The 18,608-nt window shown below is 37.0% G+C and overlaps 1 protein-coding gene across 1 annotated transcript; it reads right to left on the bottom strand.

The window, feature by feature from the left end:
- Window positions 1–4,910: 4,910 nt before the first annotated feature.
- LOC126057314 (olfactory receptor 4P4-like) lies at window positions 4,911–5,837 on the bottom strand. The gene has a single exon (XM_049852807.1). The coding sequence runs from the start codon at window positions 5,835–5,837 to the stop codon at window positions 4,911–4,913; it is 927 nt and encodes a 308-aa protein (XP_049708764.1).
- Window positions 5,838–18,608: the final 12,771 nt, after the last annotated feature.

Raw genomic sequence — 18,608 nt, 5'->3', positions numbered from 1 at the left:
TGAATCCCACTTGGTCATGGTGAATTATTTTTTTGATATGTTGTTGAATTCTATTGGCTAGAATTTTGTTGAGGATTGTTGCATCTACATTCATGATGGATAAAGGTCTATAATTTTCTCTTCTCGTGGTGTCTTTACCTGGTTTTGGTATCAGGGAGATGGTGGCTTCATTGAATGAGTTTGGTAGTATTCTGTTCTCTTCTATGCTCTGAAATACCTTTAGTAGTAGCGGTGTTAACTCTTCTCTGAAAGTTTGGTAGAACTCTGCAGTGAAGCCATCCAGACCAGGGCTTTTTTTGTTGGGAGTTTTTTTGATTACCTTTTCAATCTCTTCTTTTGTTATGGGTCTATTTAATTGTTCTACTTCTGTTTATGTTAGTTTAAGTAGGTAATGTGTTTCTAGGAATTCATCCATTTCTTCTAGGTTTTCAAATTTGAGTATAGTTTTTCATAGTAATCTGATATGATTTTTTTAATTTCAGTTGGTTCTGTTGTAATATCGCCCATCTCATTTCTTATTCAGGTTATTTGTTTCCTCTCCAGTTTTTCTTTTGTCAGTTTGGCCAATGGTTTATCAATTTTGTTGATTTTTTCAAAAAACCAGCTTTTGGTGGTATTAATTCTTTCAGTTGTTTTTCTGTTTCATTTAGTTCTGCTCTAATTTTTCTTATCTGCTCTCTTCTGGTGTCTGTGGGTTTCTTTTGTTGCTCTCTCTATTCAAGTTGTAGGGATACTTCTTTGATTTTGGCCCTTTTGTCTTTTTGTACATGTGCATTTATTGATATAAATTGGCCTCTGAACACTGGTTTTGCTGTGTCCCAAAGGTTCTGATAGGAAATGTTTTCATTCTCATTGGATTCTATGAATTTCTTTATTGCATCCTTAATGTCTTCTATAACCCAGTCTTTTTTGAGCAGAGTATTATTCAGTTTCGAAGTGTTTGATCTCTTTTCCCTGCTTTTTCTGTTACTGATTTCTACTTCTGTGGCCTTATGGTCAGAGAAGATGCTTCGTAATATTTCAAAGTTTTGGATTCTGCAAAGGCTTGCTTTATGACCTAATATGTGGTCTATTCTAGAGAATGTTCCATGTGCACTAGAAAAGAAAGTATACTTGGTTGCTGTTGGGTGGAGTATTTTGTATACGTGTATGAGGTCAAGTTGGTTGATTATGGCATTTAGATCTTCTGTGTCTTTATTGAGCTTTTTTCTGAATGTCCTGTCCTTCACCGAAAGTGGTGTGTTGAAGTCTCCTACTATGATTGTGGAGCTGTCTATCTCACTTTTCACTGCTGATAGAGTTTGTTTTATCTATCTTGCAGCCCTGTCATTGGGTGCATAAATATTTAATATGGTTGTATCCTCCTGGTATATTGTCCCTTTAATCATTATATGGTGTCCTTCCTTATCCTTTCTGATGGATTTAACTTTAAAGTCTACTTTGTGAGAAATTAATATTGCCACTCCTGCTCTTTTTTGATTGTCGTTTGGTTGATATATTTTTTCCCATCCTTTGAGTTTTAGTTTGTGTCTCTAAGTCTAAGGTGTGTCTCTTGTATGCAACATATAGACGGATGTTGTTTTTTAATCCATTCTGCCACTCTCTGTCTCTTTATTGGTGAATTTATGCATTTACATTCAGGGTAATTATGGATAGGTATGAATTTAGTGCTATCATTTTGATGTCTTTTTTTGTGTGTAGTTGACAGTTTCTTTTCCCCACTTGATTTTATGTGCTGAGTAGATTTTCTTTATTTATTGTCCTGTCCTCATATTTGTTGTTGTTGATTTAGTTTCTGCTGATTCTGTATTTTTCCCTTGTATTTTATTTTGATGAGTAGGACAGTTTGTATTCTTTGTGGTTACCTTATTTAAAACTAACTTTTGTTTCTTTGTATCGCCGTATCTTCCTCTCCATATGGAAGGTGTATGATTACATTTCTTAGTCCCCCTTTATTATTTTAATGTTGTCTTCTTTTATGTAATAACATTACTGTTACCCTGTTTTGGGTTTTTTTTATTTTTTATAATCTTGCTTTATTTTTTTGGATTTCCCTGCCTGGGTTGATTTCTGATTTCTCTGCCCAGTGTTCTAGTCTAGGGTTGATACCTGATATTATGGATTTTCTAAGTAAAGAACTCCCTTTAGTATTTCTTGTAGTTTTGGTTTGGTTCTTACAAACTCCCTAAACTTGTGTTTATCTGGAAATATCTTTATTTCACCTTCATATTTAAGAGACACTTTTGCTGGATATATGATTCTTGGCAGGCAGTGTTTCTCCTTCAATTTTTTAAATATGTTATCCCGTTGCCTTCTTGCCTGCATGGTTTCTACTGACTAGTCCAAGGTTATTCTTATTGGCTGTCTTGTGTAGATGACTTTTCATTTATCCCTTGCTGCTCTTATAATTCTCTCTTTATCCTTGGTTTTGGCAAGTTTGATTATAATACGTCTTGGTGACTTTCTTTTAAGATCTACTTTATGTGGAGTTCAATGAGTATCTCGGATAGATATCTTCTCATCTTTCATGATATCAGGGAAGTTTTATGCCAACAATTCTCTCTGTAATTTCTGTTATCCCTCCCTGTTCTGGTACTCCAATCACTCTTAGGTTATTTCTCTTGGTAGAGTCCCACATGATTCTTAAGGTTTCTTCATTTTTAAAAATTCTTTTATCTGATTTTTCTTCAAATATATTAGTGCCAAGTGATTTATCTTCGAGTTCAGAAATTCTAGCTTGTACTTGCTCAATTCTGCTCCTCTGACTTTCTATTGAGTTTTTGGTTGTAAGGACTGGGGATACCAGTTATCCTTGGACCCCTCTCATGGGTGGCTGGGTGACCTGAGTGGAACTACCAGTCCTTAGGTCCCCGATGTGAGTAGGTGAGGACCTTGTTTAACAGGCAAAGCAATGTCAAACATCAAACACCCCCCTCTCCTTTTCACAGCTGAAACGGTTGGAGTCTGCCAACAAGGGCCTATTCTCCCAAAATAGGCTCATAAAAGTCCATGCAGAATGGAAATTTGCTCAAAGTCTATGGACCATTTATGCCAGCACAGGAGCTGCTTCTGTCCTGAGCTCTCCTGGTCAGTGGAGCTGGCAAATTATCTTTTCCCCCAGTTGCAAATTTATTCCTTCTCCAAGGCTGGAAGGATGGCTCTAGGTGCTCAACAGGGCCTATCTCAGGCCCAGGGAATTCAGCTGCTGAAGCAGGCTTAGAGGTGGGGGAGCGTGGTAAAATATACTTAGCTTTTGCCAAGAGTGCCATTTTTCTCAAGTTCCAGAGGTGTGAGTAGGCTGTGTGGCTGGCTGCTTCTCCCTGAGGAAACTGTAGCCGAATGCTAGTACCAGCCCACTGCTGCCACTCCAGGAATGGTGCCTGATGGCTCTCCATGATTCAGATCTGGTAACTGCTCTCTGCTTCTGAATGGTCTCTTCCTCCCCCTACTCCTCAGTTCGTTTTCTAAGCTTCCCTTCGAAGCTCAGGGCTCCCAGCTTGTGACAAATATACTCATTTCACTTGTTTTGTTGGGTCTTTTTTGTAAAGAGGGCTCGCCAGAATCATCTCACTATTTCGTCATCTTGGCTTCGCCTCCTTTGACTTCTTGACTGCTTCTTCTATGAGTGTTGGTTATGGATCCAAGTAAAATGAAATCCTTGACAATTTAAATATTTTCTCCATTTATCATGATGTTGCTTGTTGGTCCAGTTGTGAGGATTTATATTTTCTTTATAATGAGGTGTAATTCATACTGAAGGCTGTGGTCTTTGATCTTCATCAGTAAGTGCTTCAAGCCCTCTTCACCTTCAGCAAGCAAGGTCATATCATCTGCCAAACCACTGAGAATCATAGCCCAGCCAAGTTGACATACAACCTTAACATCATAGCCAGTGTTACTCTTGCCTCTCACTTTGGCATTCGTTACTGTCAGACATCTGTTGTTAATGGACAAAATAGTCGATGGTAGATTTTTTTACAATGTTGTAAATGTGAAATGTCTGAAAATGAGGTAATTGATAAGTGAGAAGTAGGTTTATAAAATTGAAAAAAAAAAAAAGAGATGTTCGTCATCCAACTTGAAACTTCTAATTACTGGAACATAATTCATATCGAGTTGCTATTGTGGTTAGTTATCATGGAGTCAGCTCCAATTCATGGTGACCTTACGTATAACAGAATGAGTCAGAATTAATTACAGTGACTTCAGAAGTACAGTATAATGTGAATAATACAATTATAGTATATTGCATAATTTGTTCAGTGTAAATAGTTAAAATATGTAACAGTTTCAAAAATTTTTTTATCATTGCTTTATTTCTTATTGTAATGGAAACCTCAAAAAATGGAAATGCCTAGGACCTGTCTCTATCTATGAAAGTTGTCTCAGTCAAGATATCTGTTTCCTAAAGCACTCATAACTTCCAAATCATGCAGTCTTTATAATCTGCCCTGATAAAAGTGTAATAATGCCCACTGTGTCTGGAAACATGAAGAGCAGAATAAGTTCCAGAATGTCTGAGCTAAAATGGCCCTGGAGATCATCTGATTCACTTCTTTTGAAGAGAGTCAGAGAAGTGAAGTCCAGAAAGAGAGCGGCAAACAGGTATCCTGTCATCAAGGCTTGCAACTTTAGATGACTGAACGTCACCTCTCTGTACCTGCTGCATTGGTCAACATTAATTATGCTGTGGCAAGAATAAAAAAAACAAAAACCTATTGCCGTCGAGTCAATTCTGACTCATAGCAACCCTATTGGACAGAGTAGAATTGCCCTATAGGGTTTCCAAGGAGCGCCTGGTGGATTCAAACTGCCAACCTTTTGGTTAGCAGTTGTAGCTCTTAACTGTTACGCCACTAGGGTTTCCGTGGCAAGAATAAGATCATGAAAAGGACTTACTAACAAGGTCATCATTTCCCTTCAAACAGCTTGCTTTGGCACCACACTTTCTTCATGGCATTCTTCATGTCTATGTTTCTCAGTGTATAGATGAGGGGGTTGAACATGGGAGCAATCATAGTGTAAAATAGGGCAAGCACCTCGTCGTCACTGACAGAATCAGCTGTAGGGACATAGGTGAAGATGAGGGGCAAGAAGAACATCAACACCACAGTGATGTGCGAGCCGCAGGTGGAGAGGGCTTTGCGGCGACCCTCAGAGGAGCAGGTCCTCAGGGTGAACAGGATGATGATGTAAGAAATAACCAAGGTGACAAAGGTCAAAATGGACGACATCCCTGTTGTGGTGATGATCACAATTACCAGCAAACTAGTGTCTGTGCAGGCCAGCTTCAACACTGGGAATACATCACAGAAATTGTGGTCTATCTGATTGGGACCACAGAAAGGAAGTTCAATCATAATCAATACTTGCAGGATGGAATGGATAAATGCTCCGATAATAGAGGCAATCACCAGGACATAGCACACCTGTCTGCTCATGATGACCATGTAGTGAAGGGGTCTGCAGATGGCTGCATAGCGATCATAGGCCATGGCTACCAAAATGAAGATCTCAGTGGTGCCAAAGAAGTGGGCATAAAACATCTGGGCCATGCAGCTGTTGTAGGAGATGGTCTTCTGCTGGGTCAGCAAGCCCGTGATCAGTTTGGGGGCCACTGTGGAGGTGAAGCAGACATCCATGAAGGACAGGTAGCTGAGGAAAAAGTACTTGGGCTGCTCACTGAGGTGGCTGCCCTTGGTGGTAAGAAGAATGAGCAGGTTTCCTGAGAGAATGGCAATATAGCAAAGTGAGAACAGCACAAAGCAGGCAGCCTTTGTGCTCTCATCACTAAAAAGTCCCAGGAGGATAAATTCTGTGACGTTTTCATGTCCCATGGCTTCTGTGGGATTGAGTTTAGAGGTACAGGTTAATATATCTGAAACATTAGAATTGTATGTAATTATTGATTTATTTTCAGTCATTCATTTTGTATATATAATATATATTTTCCTGTTATTTAACTACAATGCACTCACTCTACTCTGAGTAAGGGGCACAGCAATGAATAAAATAGATATCTCTATTCGCATGTATAGTTAGTTCATTAGAACAGACAAATAATAACAGTAATGGCAAAATAGTTAATTAATTGCAATTGTGATAAATTCCAAATCTGAACACTTAACATGAACAACAGGGTGAACAATTAAAAGACGAAACATTTATTTTCAGGTAAATTTTGAAATGAAATTTCAGTATAAAACAGCATCCCATCTGTTCTTTAGGGGCAGGAAGGGCATTATATATTCTCAGCCCTTTCCAGGGTCTAGCATTGAGCTAAATCCTGAAAGTTCAGCTATGCCATTAGACTTCAATCGGCTCATTATTTTAAATATTCAACCTCTGGGTCACAATTCCAGAAAGTGCCTTCAGAACATTTCCTCAAATAAAAAAAAAAAAATGAGGGAAAGAAAAGAAAGAGCAATAAGGAGACCTTTGGGGAGAGGGGTTTCTCCATTGCATGGGCATCCAGGACAGTTATGGTTTCCTGGAATTTACCTTATTTCTCGGTTCACTTTTTAGTCTAAGCCATGGGTTTTCTTGTTTTTGCCCTTTTGTCACACTTTCTAACACTTCCTCTTATGGCAGTACCCTTTAGGAAAAAAATGCATCCAGAGATTCTTCTTCACTTCATCTGTTTTGCTACTTTGCATTTCTTTGAACAGAATCACTTTCTTTCATTACCAGGCTCACTACACACTGGTGGAGCCAAGTTTTGAAATGTTCTTGTTTAAAAGAAAATATTTCTTTGATGCACAATATTACAACTACTTTTCTTACTCCCTTTCCATAGACACTAGAAAGTGTCACAAAACTGCTAAACTTGAGGCTCAATGTTATAAAAACTAAACTTATATGTTGATTCAAATTTGTCAGCATGCTTGTAAGGGTTGGGTTGGCAACTGAACAATACCCTTTGAATTGCATGGGTTCCCACCTGTAACAGACACAGAGACGTTAGAGTATTATTTCAGGGAGTCCATAGACTATTGATTTGCATTACATCCACGGACGCCAATTTAACACCCTGTGGTCTAATTTCTTGCAAAATCTCTGGAAGTATCACCGTAGTACTAAGCAGCAGAACAATTTACTTTTTAATAAACTGTTAAATAGTCATTTAACTGTGAGTCACCTATCCTGACCTTGAAAATAGAATTTTATTAGAAGATATAAAAGACAGAAATAAGTAAAGAGATATATCATGTTTAAGGTTAGGAAAAGTCAATATAGTAAAGATGCTAGTTCTTCTGAAATTAATCAATATATTCAATAATTTAAAATAAAAAGTCCAGCATTTCTTACGGAATGTGAAAAGTTGATTGAAAAATTCAGAAATAGCAAATAGCCAGAGTAGTTAGGCTGACTTGTTAAAAAGAAAAAAGAGGACAGACATACGATTACAAACACTGAAGTATACTATAAAGCTATGGCAGGAAAAGCCGTGTTGGAATAGACAGACTGATGGACGGGAAGACAGGCAGTACACACAAGTATAAATATACTAACATTTATTCTATGTTTAAGTTGATATTTCATATCAGTGTCAAATAATGGCCTTTTCATAAGCAGATGTTAAGAATTTAAATGTCCTTCTGAAAAACAAAAACAAAAAAAAACCCTCATTATTCAAAAAATATATATATTCCAGATGGTTGAAAGATACAGAGGTATTAAACCAGACTAGAAAATAATATTGGAAGCATAATTGTTGTTATTTTAAGGTAGCAAATTCATTAAGAAAAATTATAATACATTGAAACTTCTGTATGACAAAACTCCACATGAACAGTTTTAAAAGGTGGCAGAATCAGTAATATCAATAACCAATAAAGATTAGTAACCTGATTTTAAGGAGCCCTGGTGGCACAATAGGAACCCTGGTGGAGCAGTGGTTAAGAGTCTGGGGGCTAACCAAAAGGTCAACAGCTCCACTCCTTGGAAACTCTACGAGGGAGTTCTACTCCCTCCTATATGGCCGCTATAGTCAGAGTCAACTTGACAGCAATGGGTTTGGTTTGGTTTGGGGACACAATTTTTAACCACTTGGCTCCTAATGGAAAGGTTGGCAGTTCAAACCCACCCAGTGGCTCTGCAGGAGAAAAGACCTGATTTATCTACTCCTGTAAAGATTTCAGCCTGATCACTGAGTTAGAATCGACTTGACAGCATACAACAACAACTTAAACAACCACCCAATTTTACAAAAGAGCAAATCATTTGAATAGGCAATCCACAAAAAGAATATTATAACTGGCCAATGAGCATATGTAAAAATACTCAACCTCATTGGAATCAAGGAAATACAAATTAAACAATAATGAAATACTCATAAGTTTTGAAAAAACCAGATCATATCAAATTTTGATGATGATTTAGGGAATCAGCATGTAATCTAGTGAAATATCCCCAGAAAGCATTCAAAAGGATATACATTTACAACCTTGATAAAAATTGGGATAAATGGAAATGGTCTAAATACCTAACAGTAAAAGGGAATTTAGATAATGTGAAATATGTCATTGCTATTGAAAATTGGAGCTCTGGTGGCACAGTGGTTAAGAGTTCATCTGCTACAGGGATTGGACTGTACTGTAAGACAGATAATGATATTGGTGAGGAGTGAGCTTCTTGGCTCAAGTAGACGCATGAGACTATGTGGGCAACTCCTGTCTGGAGGTGAGATGAGAAGCAAGAGGGGGGACGGGACTGGTTGAATGGACACGGGGAATACAGGATGGAGAGGAGGAATGTGCTGTCTCGTTATGGGAAGAGGAGCTAGGAGTACATAACAAGGTGTGTAAAACTTTTTGTATAAGAGACTGACTTGATTTGTAAGCTTTCGCTTAAAGCACAATTAATTAATTAAAAGAAAAATATAGAGCTTCTCTGCTAAACAAAAGATCCGCAGTCCAAATCCACCAGCCTCTCCTTGAAAGCCCAATGGGGGCAGAACCCCTCTCTGTCCTATAGGGTCTCTATGAGTCGGAACCGACTATATGGCACATCTAACATGGATAAATTACTGAGATATAAAAATTAATAAATGGCACAAGAATGATTACAGTATGATAACTTGCATAGTAAAAAAAAACTATATAGTATACTACATAGTTTCTACGAGTCCCTGTGTACCTATAAATGCATTGGAAAAGATATGGAAGGATATCTTTGCTTCTGGGGAAAAAAAGGAGCAATGGCCAGAGGGAATTTTAGGTTTATAAATATTTTGATTTCCTATTAGGAGACTATATTACAATATTGTTGTTGTTGTTTTTAGGTGCCATCCTGTAGGTTCCAACTCCTAGCATCCTTATGTTCAACAGAACAAAACAGTGCCCAGTCCTGCACCATCCTCACAATCATTGCTATGTTTGAGCCTATTGTGTGAATCCATTTTGTTGAGGGTCTTCCTTTTTTTTTTTTTTTGCTGACCTTCTATTTTACCAAGCATGATGTCCTCCAGGGACTGATCCCTCCTGTCCAAAGCATGTTAGTCTCACCATCCTTTCTTCTAAGGAGCATTCTGGCTGTACTGCTTCCAAGACAAATTTGTTTATTCACTGATATTCAGTGAATGAGGTTTTCACTGGCCAATTTTTTTGGAAGTAGATTTCCAGGTCCTTCTCCCTAGTTTGTCTTAGCCTGGAAGCTCCTCTGAAACTTGTACCACCCTGCTGGTATTTGAAATACCATTAGCATAACTCCCAGAGGAAGACTCTCTATGAGACGGATTGACACAGTGACTGCAATGATGGGCTCAAGCGGAGCAGTGATATGAGGATGGAGCAAGATCAGGCAGTATTTTGTTTTGTTGTACAGAGGGTCACTGTGAGTCGGAACTGACTCAGTGGCACCTAACAACAACAACAAGCTTCCAGCATCACAGCAACACACAAGCCACCACAGTATGACAAACTGAAAAGTTAATCAAAAACCAATTTAAATTTCATTAATTTTAGTATGGGTTAGGGAGAATGCATTACATAATGAGTGCAATTACATGGCTTGCTCTTCCTTAGTTACCACATTGTTTCCTCAATCACTGTAGTAAGTGTATACACAGATGCTATTCCCTAACCATTAAAAAAAAAAAAAATTATATCCCATGAATTGCCATTAATACAATTCCAGGTCCATATGAAATGTAACTATAACTGGCTGGATACAATTCTGTTCCCCATTCTTCTACAGGGAAAGGGGGATATTTGAGATAAAGAACCGGGAAAAGTATACATATATATGTACATATATATCTAAATGTATATATATATACACGTATTTATATCAACAGCTACGTCTATTTTTATACCTGTGTATCTGGATTTGACTTTAGTATCAGCATTAATAGCCTTGGAAACCCTATAGGGCAGTTCTACTCAGACCTATAGAGTTGCTCTAAGTCGGAATTAACTCGATGGCAGTGGATTTGTTTTTTTGGTATCAGCGTTAATAAGCATATGTCTAGTTATACTTTTATAATCCTAATAGGATATGAATTAACTTCCAAATGATCTCTTAAATTTAACAATTTTTATCAATGAGGATTCAAATTTACAATTTGTTCTTTTTCCTGTCTCCTCGTTTGGCTGAACACTGGTTCATTACATTTTTAACGGAAGGAAGCAATAAATGTGTAAGAGATTGGAGAGAATGCTGAAGATCAGGATATGCTACAGAAAAGTTAACAGCTTCTAATATTTAAGTATTGGAGTACAAACATCAGCATTTTCAAGGTTTCTTATTGTCTGAAATTTGTCATTTCTATAGCAACAAGTTCATGAAGAAACTGCATTAGACAGCACCCTGAAAGGGATATTCAGGATATTAAGACTCACTGCCCTAGCACACACTCTAAAAAAAGTAAGAAGAAAATAAAAATCCTCATGACCCCTGATTTTTAGAGACATCTTGGTTTACTTAGCTTCATAGAAATGTTTCTAAGGAAATAAGACTAATCTTCAACACTTAAAATATAATTGGCAACTATATCCAGAAAAGAGGCCCATTTTCATAGTGGGTAAGAGCACTTGAGACAAAGGGGTTTACATGAAAGGTCCACCACTTTACTTGAATAATTTTAGGCAAGTTACATAACTCTCTGAACTTGGTTTTCTTGTTTATAAAACTGTGATAATAATAGTACCAACCATGTCGGTATGTAGGTAAGTAGGTAGGTACTATTATGATCACTCTATTGGCATCTATTTCCTTGTTAGTAAATCAGGAAGTATAGTCTTCGTGGATTCTTCCAGCCACAAAGAAAACGAATCTTTTTTAATGAAGGGATTTACTAAATCATTAATCAATTAATCAAAATTATCAGTTCATATTTCTATCATTTACTTACTGTTTTTTATTCTGCTTATTGCTTATATTTTTCAACCATTTGATAATGTTTTCAAATATTAATAGCGTTTTAGCATTGCTTTTCTATCAGAGATACAGTAAAAAACACTCCACAGTTTCTCTTAACCTCTTCTTCCAACATCAAACAACCCCAAATTAGGAGCCAGGATTTCAAAATAGCGTTCCCATGGAGAATTTTCCATCAGAACAAGTCTCTTTAATGTGACTTGTAAACTAACAAAAATGCCAAACTGTGACCAGAATTACAAGAATCTGAAGATTATAAAAGAATGAATTACAAACAGATGTATTTTCTGAGGGTTCATGAAAAATATTTTTTTAAGAACTGATTCTATGAATATTCAAAGAAATGTCTTTGAATGGATGCAGGCAAGCAACAAAAGCAAGAAAAGGAGAAAAAAAAAAGAGGAGAGGCAGAGAAAAGAAAAGGGAAGGGAAAGAACTCACATATTTAAAAAAAAAAATTAGGATCCATCAATTCCAGTCAATATTTGAAGGGATGTTCTTGACTTTTAGAACTCATGAAATCATATGGGGAAAATATCTATTCTAACTCAAAATAACAAACACATCTCTTGGAAAAAAAAAAAAGCAGTAAAAAAATCTTCATGCTTGGTATCTAGCTTTCAAATTGTATTCAAAATAAATATATCAAAAAACTATGTTTAGGCACAATAAGAACAGAAGTATGTTACAAAGCTGCAGAGAAATGTCAGATGCAGGTAAGCCTTTTGCTCCTGCTTTCCTCACTCCAACACAACAGTGAGCAGCAGAGTCCAGGTCTCAAAATGCACAGGGTCTGGTGGCTCCTGGAGAAGCTGCGCTGACAGTATTAGCAGGAGCATTTAAAGGCACTTGAGGGAGCTGTGTGTAATCCCACCAACATTACCTGTGGTTAATTCTTGGACGAGGCTAGTAAAAATAAACTCTGTTTGTTTTTATAGTTGTTTACTTTGCTAATTGCTTGACTTTTCAAGTATACTTTTTTCATTCTTTTAAATCTTCAAATAAAAAATAATAATAATTTTTTTTTCAAATATGTGATATTAAATACTTAATACAGGTTTTATGGTCAGTGACCAAAAGTTAAAAAAAAAAAGACATTTATTTCTATGCAGGGAATAAACCCCAATGTATTCATTAAATTTATTAAGAGTCTGTCTCTACTTCCTTTACCAAGGTCGATAACTTACTTATATTGAAGTCATTCTGCTTTTTTAATACAACTAAGGTCAAACTTAAATGGACTAGTTATTTTCCTTTTTATTTTTATTATAGACACCCTAGTGGGTGTGACTGTGGGCATTTTTGATTGAGAATTCTCACCGTCCATGCTGGAGATACAGGTTTTATTCCTGGCCAATTCATCTCATGTATGGCCACCACACATTTCTCAGTGAAGGCTTGTATGTTGCCCTAATGTTGCACAGGTTTCCACAGAGCTTTGAGAATAATACGGACTAGGAAGAAAGGTGATCTACTGCTAAAATTCAGCCAATGAACCCTTATGGATCACAATGATTCAATCTGTAATCAATCATGGGGATGGTGCAGATAGAGACTAAAAACAACAAATTGAAGAATTTTGGTCACAGTACAATAGCATCTATTTTAGGGGAAAATATGTAAGTTTAAGGTAGAAGGAAATTTTCAAAATAATATTCCCAAAACCTAGTGCTAAGATAATCTTTTTTTTTTTTTAACCTGAACCTGAAAGATTCCATTTCTGTGCATCATCTTAGTAGAAACTCATAGCAAAGATTATGGAAAATGAATATTGAAAACTCAAGGAGAACAAACTGAGCTTCGCAAACAAGATATGAGTAGGTAAAATATTTGATTAGCTGGTATTTTCAGAATTTTTCAGGGTACGTGGCTGTTAGTAGTCCATGCTAAACGAACATTTCGGGTAGTCATAATTTGGATCCCACTACCCTTTTCATTCTCCCTTCTAATCACAGTAGTGTGTACCAGGGATAGACCCTGATCTAGGGCAGGTACTCCCTAGAATGGCCAATGACCTAAATTTAGTCTACTACACTCAATTCCAAGAACAAATTTATTCAAATTTTCTCTCTGGAGTTCTGACTACGTAACCTGACAGGCTAGAAGGAGGAGGGAGAAGTTTGTAGAATGCACTCAGGGAGAGCCTGTGTCTTGAAAACCAAACCCACATGTAAGCAGACATTTTGAGAAAACAGAGACCATAAAGAAAGAAGAGAGCAAAAAAGTAAGGTAAGGGAAATCATGTACAAGATCAGAGAATGCAAGAGATGGCACACTAGTACTCCCAGTATCCTGAGGTACTGAAACTTTCCAGTTTCCCCCTCAGTCCATGAGGCTCTTATGATTAATATGATTTTATAAAAATAAAATAATCAGTGCTCTCATTTTTAAAAAATAATTTTTATTGTGCTTTAAGTGAAAGTTTGCAAATCAAGTCAGTCTGTCACATATAAACTTACATACACCTTACATCATACTCCCACTTACTCTCCCCCTAATGAGTCAGCCCGCTCCCTCCTTCCAGTCTCTCCTTTCGTGACAATTTTGCCAGTTTCTAACCCACTCTACCCTCCTATCTCCCCTCCAGACAGGAGATGCCAACACAGTCTCAAGTGTCCACCTGATACAAGTAGCTCACTCTTCATCAGCATCTCTCTCCAGCCCACTGTCCAGTCCCTTCCATGTCTGATGAATTGTCTTCGGGAATGGTTCCTGTCCTGGGCCAACAGAAAGTTTGGGGACCATGACCGCCGGGATTCTTCTAGTCTCAGTCAGACCATTAAGTTTGGTCTTTTTATGAGAATTTGGGGTCTGCCTCCCACTGATCTCCTGCTCCCTCAGAGGTTCTCTGTTGTGCTCCCTATCAGGGCAGTCATCGGTTGTGGCCAGGCACCATCTAGTTCTTCTGGTCTCAGGATGATGTAAGTCTCTAGTTCATGTGGCCCTTTCTGTCTCTTGGGCTCCTAGTTATCGTGTGACCTTAGTGTTCTTCACTCTTTGATCCAGGTGGGTTGAGACCAATTGGTGCATCTTAGATGGCCGCTTGTTAGCACTTAACATTTAAGACCCCAGATGCCACACTTCAAAGTGGGACGCAGAATGTTTTCATAATAGAATTATTTTGCCAATTGACTTAGAAGTCCCCTTAAGCCATAGTCCCCAAACCCCTACCCTTGCTTCACTGACCTTCGAAGCATTCAGTTTATCCAAGAAACTTCTTTGTTTTTGGTCCAGTCCAGTTGAGCTGACCTTCCCTGTATTGAGTATTGTCCTTCCCTTCACCTGAAGTAGTTCTTATCTACTATCTAATCGGTAAATAACCCTCTCCCACCCTCCCTCCCTCCCCCCATCTAGTAACCACAAAAGAATGTGTTCTTCTCAGTTTATACTATTTCTCAAGATCTTATAATAGTGCTCTTATAAAATATTTGCCCTTTTGCATCTGACTAATTTGTTACTTAGTTTTAATTTCACTCAGCATAATGCCTTCCAGGTTCCTCCATGTTATGAACTGTTTCACAGATTCGTCACTGTTCTTTATCAATGCGTAGTATTGGATATACCATAATTGTTTTAACCATTCATCCGTTGATGGACACCTTGGTTGCTTCCATCCTTTTGCTATTGTAAACAGTGCTGCAATAAACATGGGTGTGCATATATCCGTTCATGTAAAGGCTCTTATTTCTCTAGGATATATTCCAAGGAGTGGGATTTCTGGGTTGTATGGTAGTTCTATTTCTAACTTTTTAAGAAAACGCCAGATAGATTTCCAAAGTGGTTGTACCATTTTACATTCCCACCAGCAATGTATAAGAGTTCCAATCTCTCCGCATCCTCTCCAACATTTATTATTTTGTGTTTTTTGGATTAATGCCAGCCTTGTTGGTGTGAAATGGAATCTCATTGTAGTTTTAATTTGTGTTTCTCTAATGGCTAGTGATCGAGAGCATTTTCTCATGTATCTGTTAGCTGCCTGAATATCGTCTTTAGTGGGGTGCGTGTTCATATCCTTTGCCCAATTTTTGATTGGGTTGTTTGTCTTTTTGTGGTTGAGTTTTGACAGAATCATATAGATTTTAGAGATCAGGCGCTAGTCGGAGATGTCATAGCTGAAAATTCTTTCCCAGTCTGTAGGTGGTCTTTTTACTCTTTTGGTGAAGTCTTTAGATGAGCATAGGTGTTTGATTTTTAGGAGCTTTTTCCCAGTTATCTGGTTTCTCTTGCCATTCCGGATGCCCTTTATTTCTTTGTCTAGCCTAATTGGTCTGGCTAGGACCTCTAGCACAATGTTGAACAAGAGCGGTGATAAAGGGCATCCTTGTCTCATTCCCATTCTCAAGGGAAATGCTTTCAGGCTCTCTCCATTTAGAGTGATGCTGGCTGTTGGCTTTGTATAAAAAAAAAAAAAAAATAGATGCCCTTTATTATGTTGAGGAGTTTTCCTTCAATTCCTATTTTGCTGAGTGTTTTTATCATGAACATTGTCAAATGCCTTTTCTGCATCAATTGATAAGATCATGTGGTTTTTGTTTTTTGTTTTATTTATATGGTGGATTACATTAATGGTTTTTCTAATAGTAAACCAGCCTTGCGGTATAAATCCCACTCGGTCGTGGTGGATTTTTTTTTTGGTATGTTGTTGAATTCTATTGGCTATAATTTTGTTGAGGATTTTTGCATGCATGTTCATGAGGGATATAGGTCTGTAATTTTCTTTTCTTGTGGTGTCTTTACCTGGTTTTTGGTATCAGGTATATGGTGGCTTCATAGAAGGAGTTAGGTAGTATTCCATCATTTTCTATGCTTTGAAATACCCTTAGTAGTAGTGGTGTTAACTCTTTTCTGAAAGTTTGGTGGAACCCTGCAGTGAAACTGCCCGGGCCAGAGGCTTTTTTTATTGGGAGTTTTTTGTTTACATTTTCAATCTCTTTTTTTGTTGTGGGTCTATTTAGTTGTTCAACTTCTGATTGTGTTAGTTTAGGTAGGTAGTGTTTTTCCAGGAATTCATCCATTTCTTCTACGTTTGCAAATTTGTTAGAGTACAATTTTCCATAATAATCTGATATGATTTTTAAAATTTCAGTTGGGTCTGTTATGATATGGCCCATCTTGTTTCTTATTTGGGTTGTTTCCTTTCCTGTATTTCTTTAGTCAGTCTGGCCAATGGTTTATCAATTTTGTTAATTTTTTAAAGAACCAGCTTTGGGCTTTGTTAATTCTTTCAATTGTTTTTCTGTTCTCTAATTCATTTAGTTCAGCTCTAATTTTTATTATTTGTTTTCTTCTGGTGCCTGATGGATTCTTTTGTTGCTCACTTTCTATTTGTTCAAGTTGTAGGGACAGTTCTCTGATTTGGGCTCTTTCTTCTTCATGTATATGTGCATTTATCGATATAAATTGACCTCTGAGCACTGCTTTTGCTGTGTCCCAGAGGTTTTGATAGGAAGTGTTTTCATTCTCGTTGCATTCTATGAATTTCTTTATTCCCTCCTTAATGTCTTCTATAACCCACCCTTTTTTGAGCAGGGTATTGTTCAGTTTCCAAGTATTTGATTTCTTTTCCCTGATTTTTCTGTTATTGTTTTCCACTTTTATGGCCTCGTGGTCTGAGAAGATGCTTTGTAATATTTCAGTGTTTTGGATTCTGCAAAGGTTTGTTTTATAACCTAATATGTGGTCTATTCTAGAGAATGTTCCATGTGCACTAGAAAAAAAATTATACTTTGCAGCTGTTGGGTGGGGTGCTCTGTATCAGTCTATGAGGTCACGTTGGTTGATTGTAGCAATTAGGTCTTCCGTGTCTCTACTGAGCTTCTTACAGGAAGTCCTACCCTTCTCTGAAAGTGGTGTGTTGAAGTCTCCTACTCTAATTGTGGAGGTGTCTATCTCACTTTTCAGTTCTGTTAAAGTTTGTTTTATGTATCTTGCGGCCCTGTCATTGGGTGCATAAATATTTAAATATTTAATATGGTTATATCTTCCTGGTCAATTGTCCCTTTAATCATTATGTAGTGTCCTTCTTTATCCTTTGTGGTGGATTTAACTTTAAAGTCTATTTTGTCAGGAATTAATATTGCTACTTCTGCTCTTTTTTGATTGTTGTTTGCTTAATATATTTTTTTCCATTCTTTGAGTTTTAGTTTGTTTGTGTCTTTAAGTCTAAGGTGTGTCTCTTGTAGGCAGCATAGAGACAGATCGTGTTTCTTTATCCAGTCTGAGACTCTCTGTCTCTTTATTGGTGCATTTAGTCCATTTACATTCGGTGCAATTATAGATAAGTATGTGTTTAGTGCTCTCATTTTGATGTCTTTTTGTGTGTGTTGTTGACAATTTCATTTTTCCACTTACTTTTTTGTGCTGAGATGTTTTTCTTTGTAAATTGTGTGTTCCTCATTTTCAGAGTAGTTGAATTTATGTTTGCTAAGTCGTTATGTTTTTCTCAGTTTTTATTTTCAGTTATGGAATTGTTAGACCTCTTTGTGGTTACCTTAATATTTACCCCATTTTTCTAAGTTAAAACCTAACTTGTATCGTCCTATATTGCCTTGTTTTCCTCTCCATATGGCAATTCTATGCCTCCTGTATTTAGTCCCTCTTTTTGATTATTGTGATCTTTTACATAATGATTTCAATGATTCCCTGTTTTGAGCATTTTTTTCTTTTTAAAACTAATCTTAATTTGTTTTTGTGATTTCCCTATTTGAGTTGATGTCAGGATGTTCTGTTCTGAGACCTTGTGTTGTGTTGTTATCTGATATTAGTGGTTTTCTGACCAAACAATTTCCTATAGTAATTATTGTAGCTTTGGTTTGTTTTTTGCAAATTCTCTAAGCTTGTGTTTATCTGTAAATGTTGTAATTTCACCTTCATATTTGAGAGAGAGTTTTGCTGGATATATGATCCTTGGCTGGCTGGCAGTTTTTGTCCTTTAGTGCTCTATATATCATCCCATTGCCTTCATGACCACATGGTTTCTGCTGAGTAGTCTGAACTTATTCTTATTGATTCTCCTTGTAGGAGACCTTTCTTTTCTCCCTGGCTGCTTTTAAAATTTTCTCTTTATCTTTGGTTTTGGCAAGTTTGATGATAATATGTCTTGGTGATTTTCTTTTTGGATCAATCTTATATGGGGTTCGATGAGCATCTTGGATGATATCCTTTTGTCTTTCATGATGTCAGGGAAGTTTTCTGCCAACAGATCTTCAACTATTCTCTCTGTATTTTCT

Source organism: Elephas maximus, chromosome 13, assembly GCF_024166365.1.
Source record: "Elephas maximus indicus isolate mEleMax1 chromosome 13, mEleMax1 primary haplotype, whole genome shotgun sequence".
NCBI lineage: Eukaryota > Metazoa > Chordata > Mammalia > Proboscidea > Elephantidae > Elephas > Elephas maximus.
The sequence above is the reverse complement of the archived record's forward strand: the minus strand, read 5'-3'. Positions and strand labels throughout refer to the sequence as shown.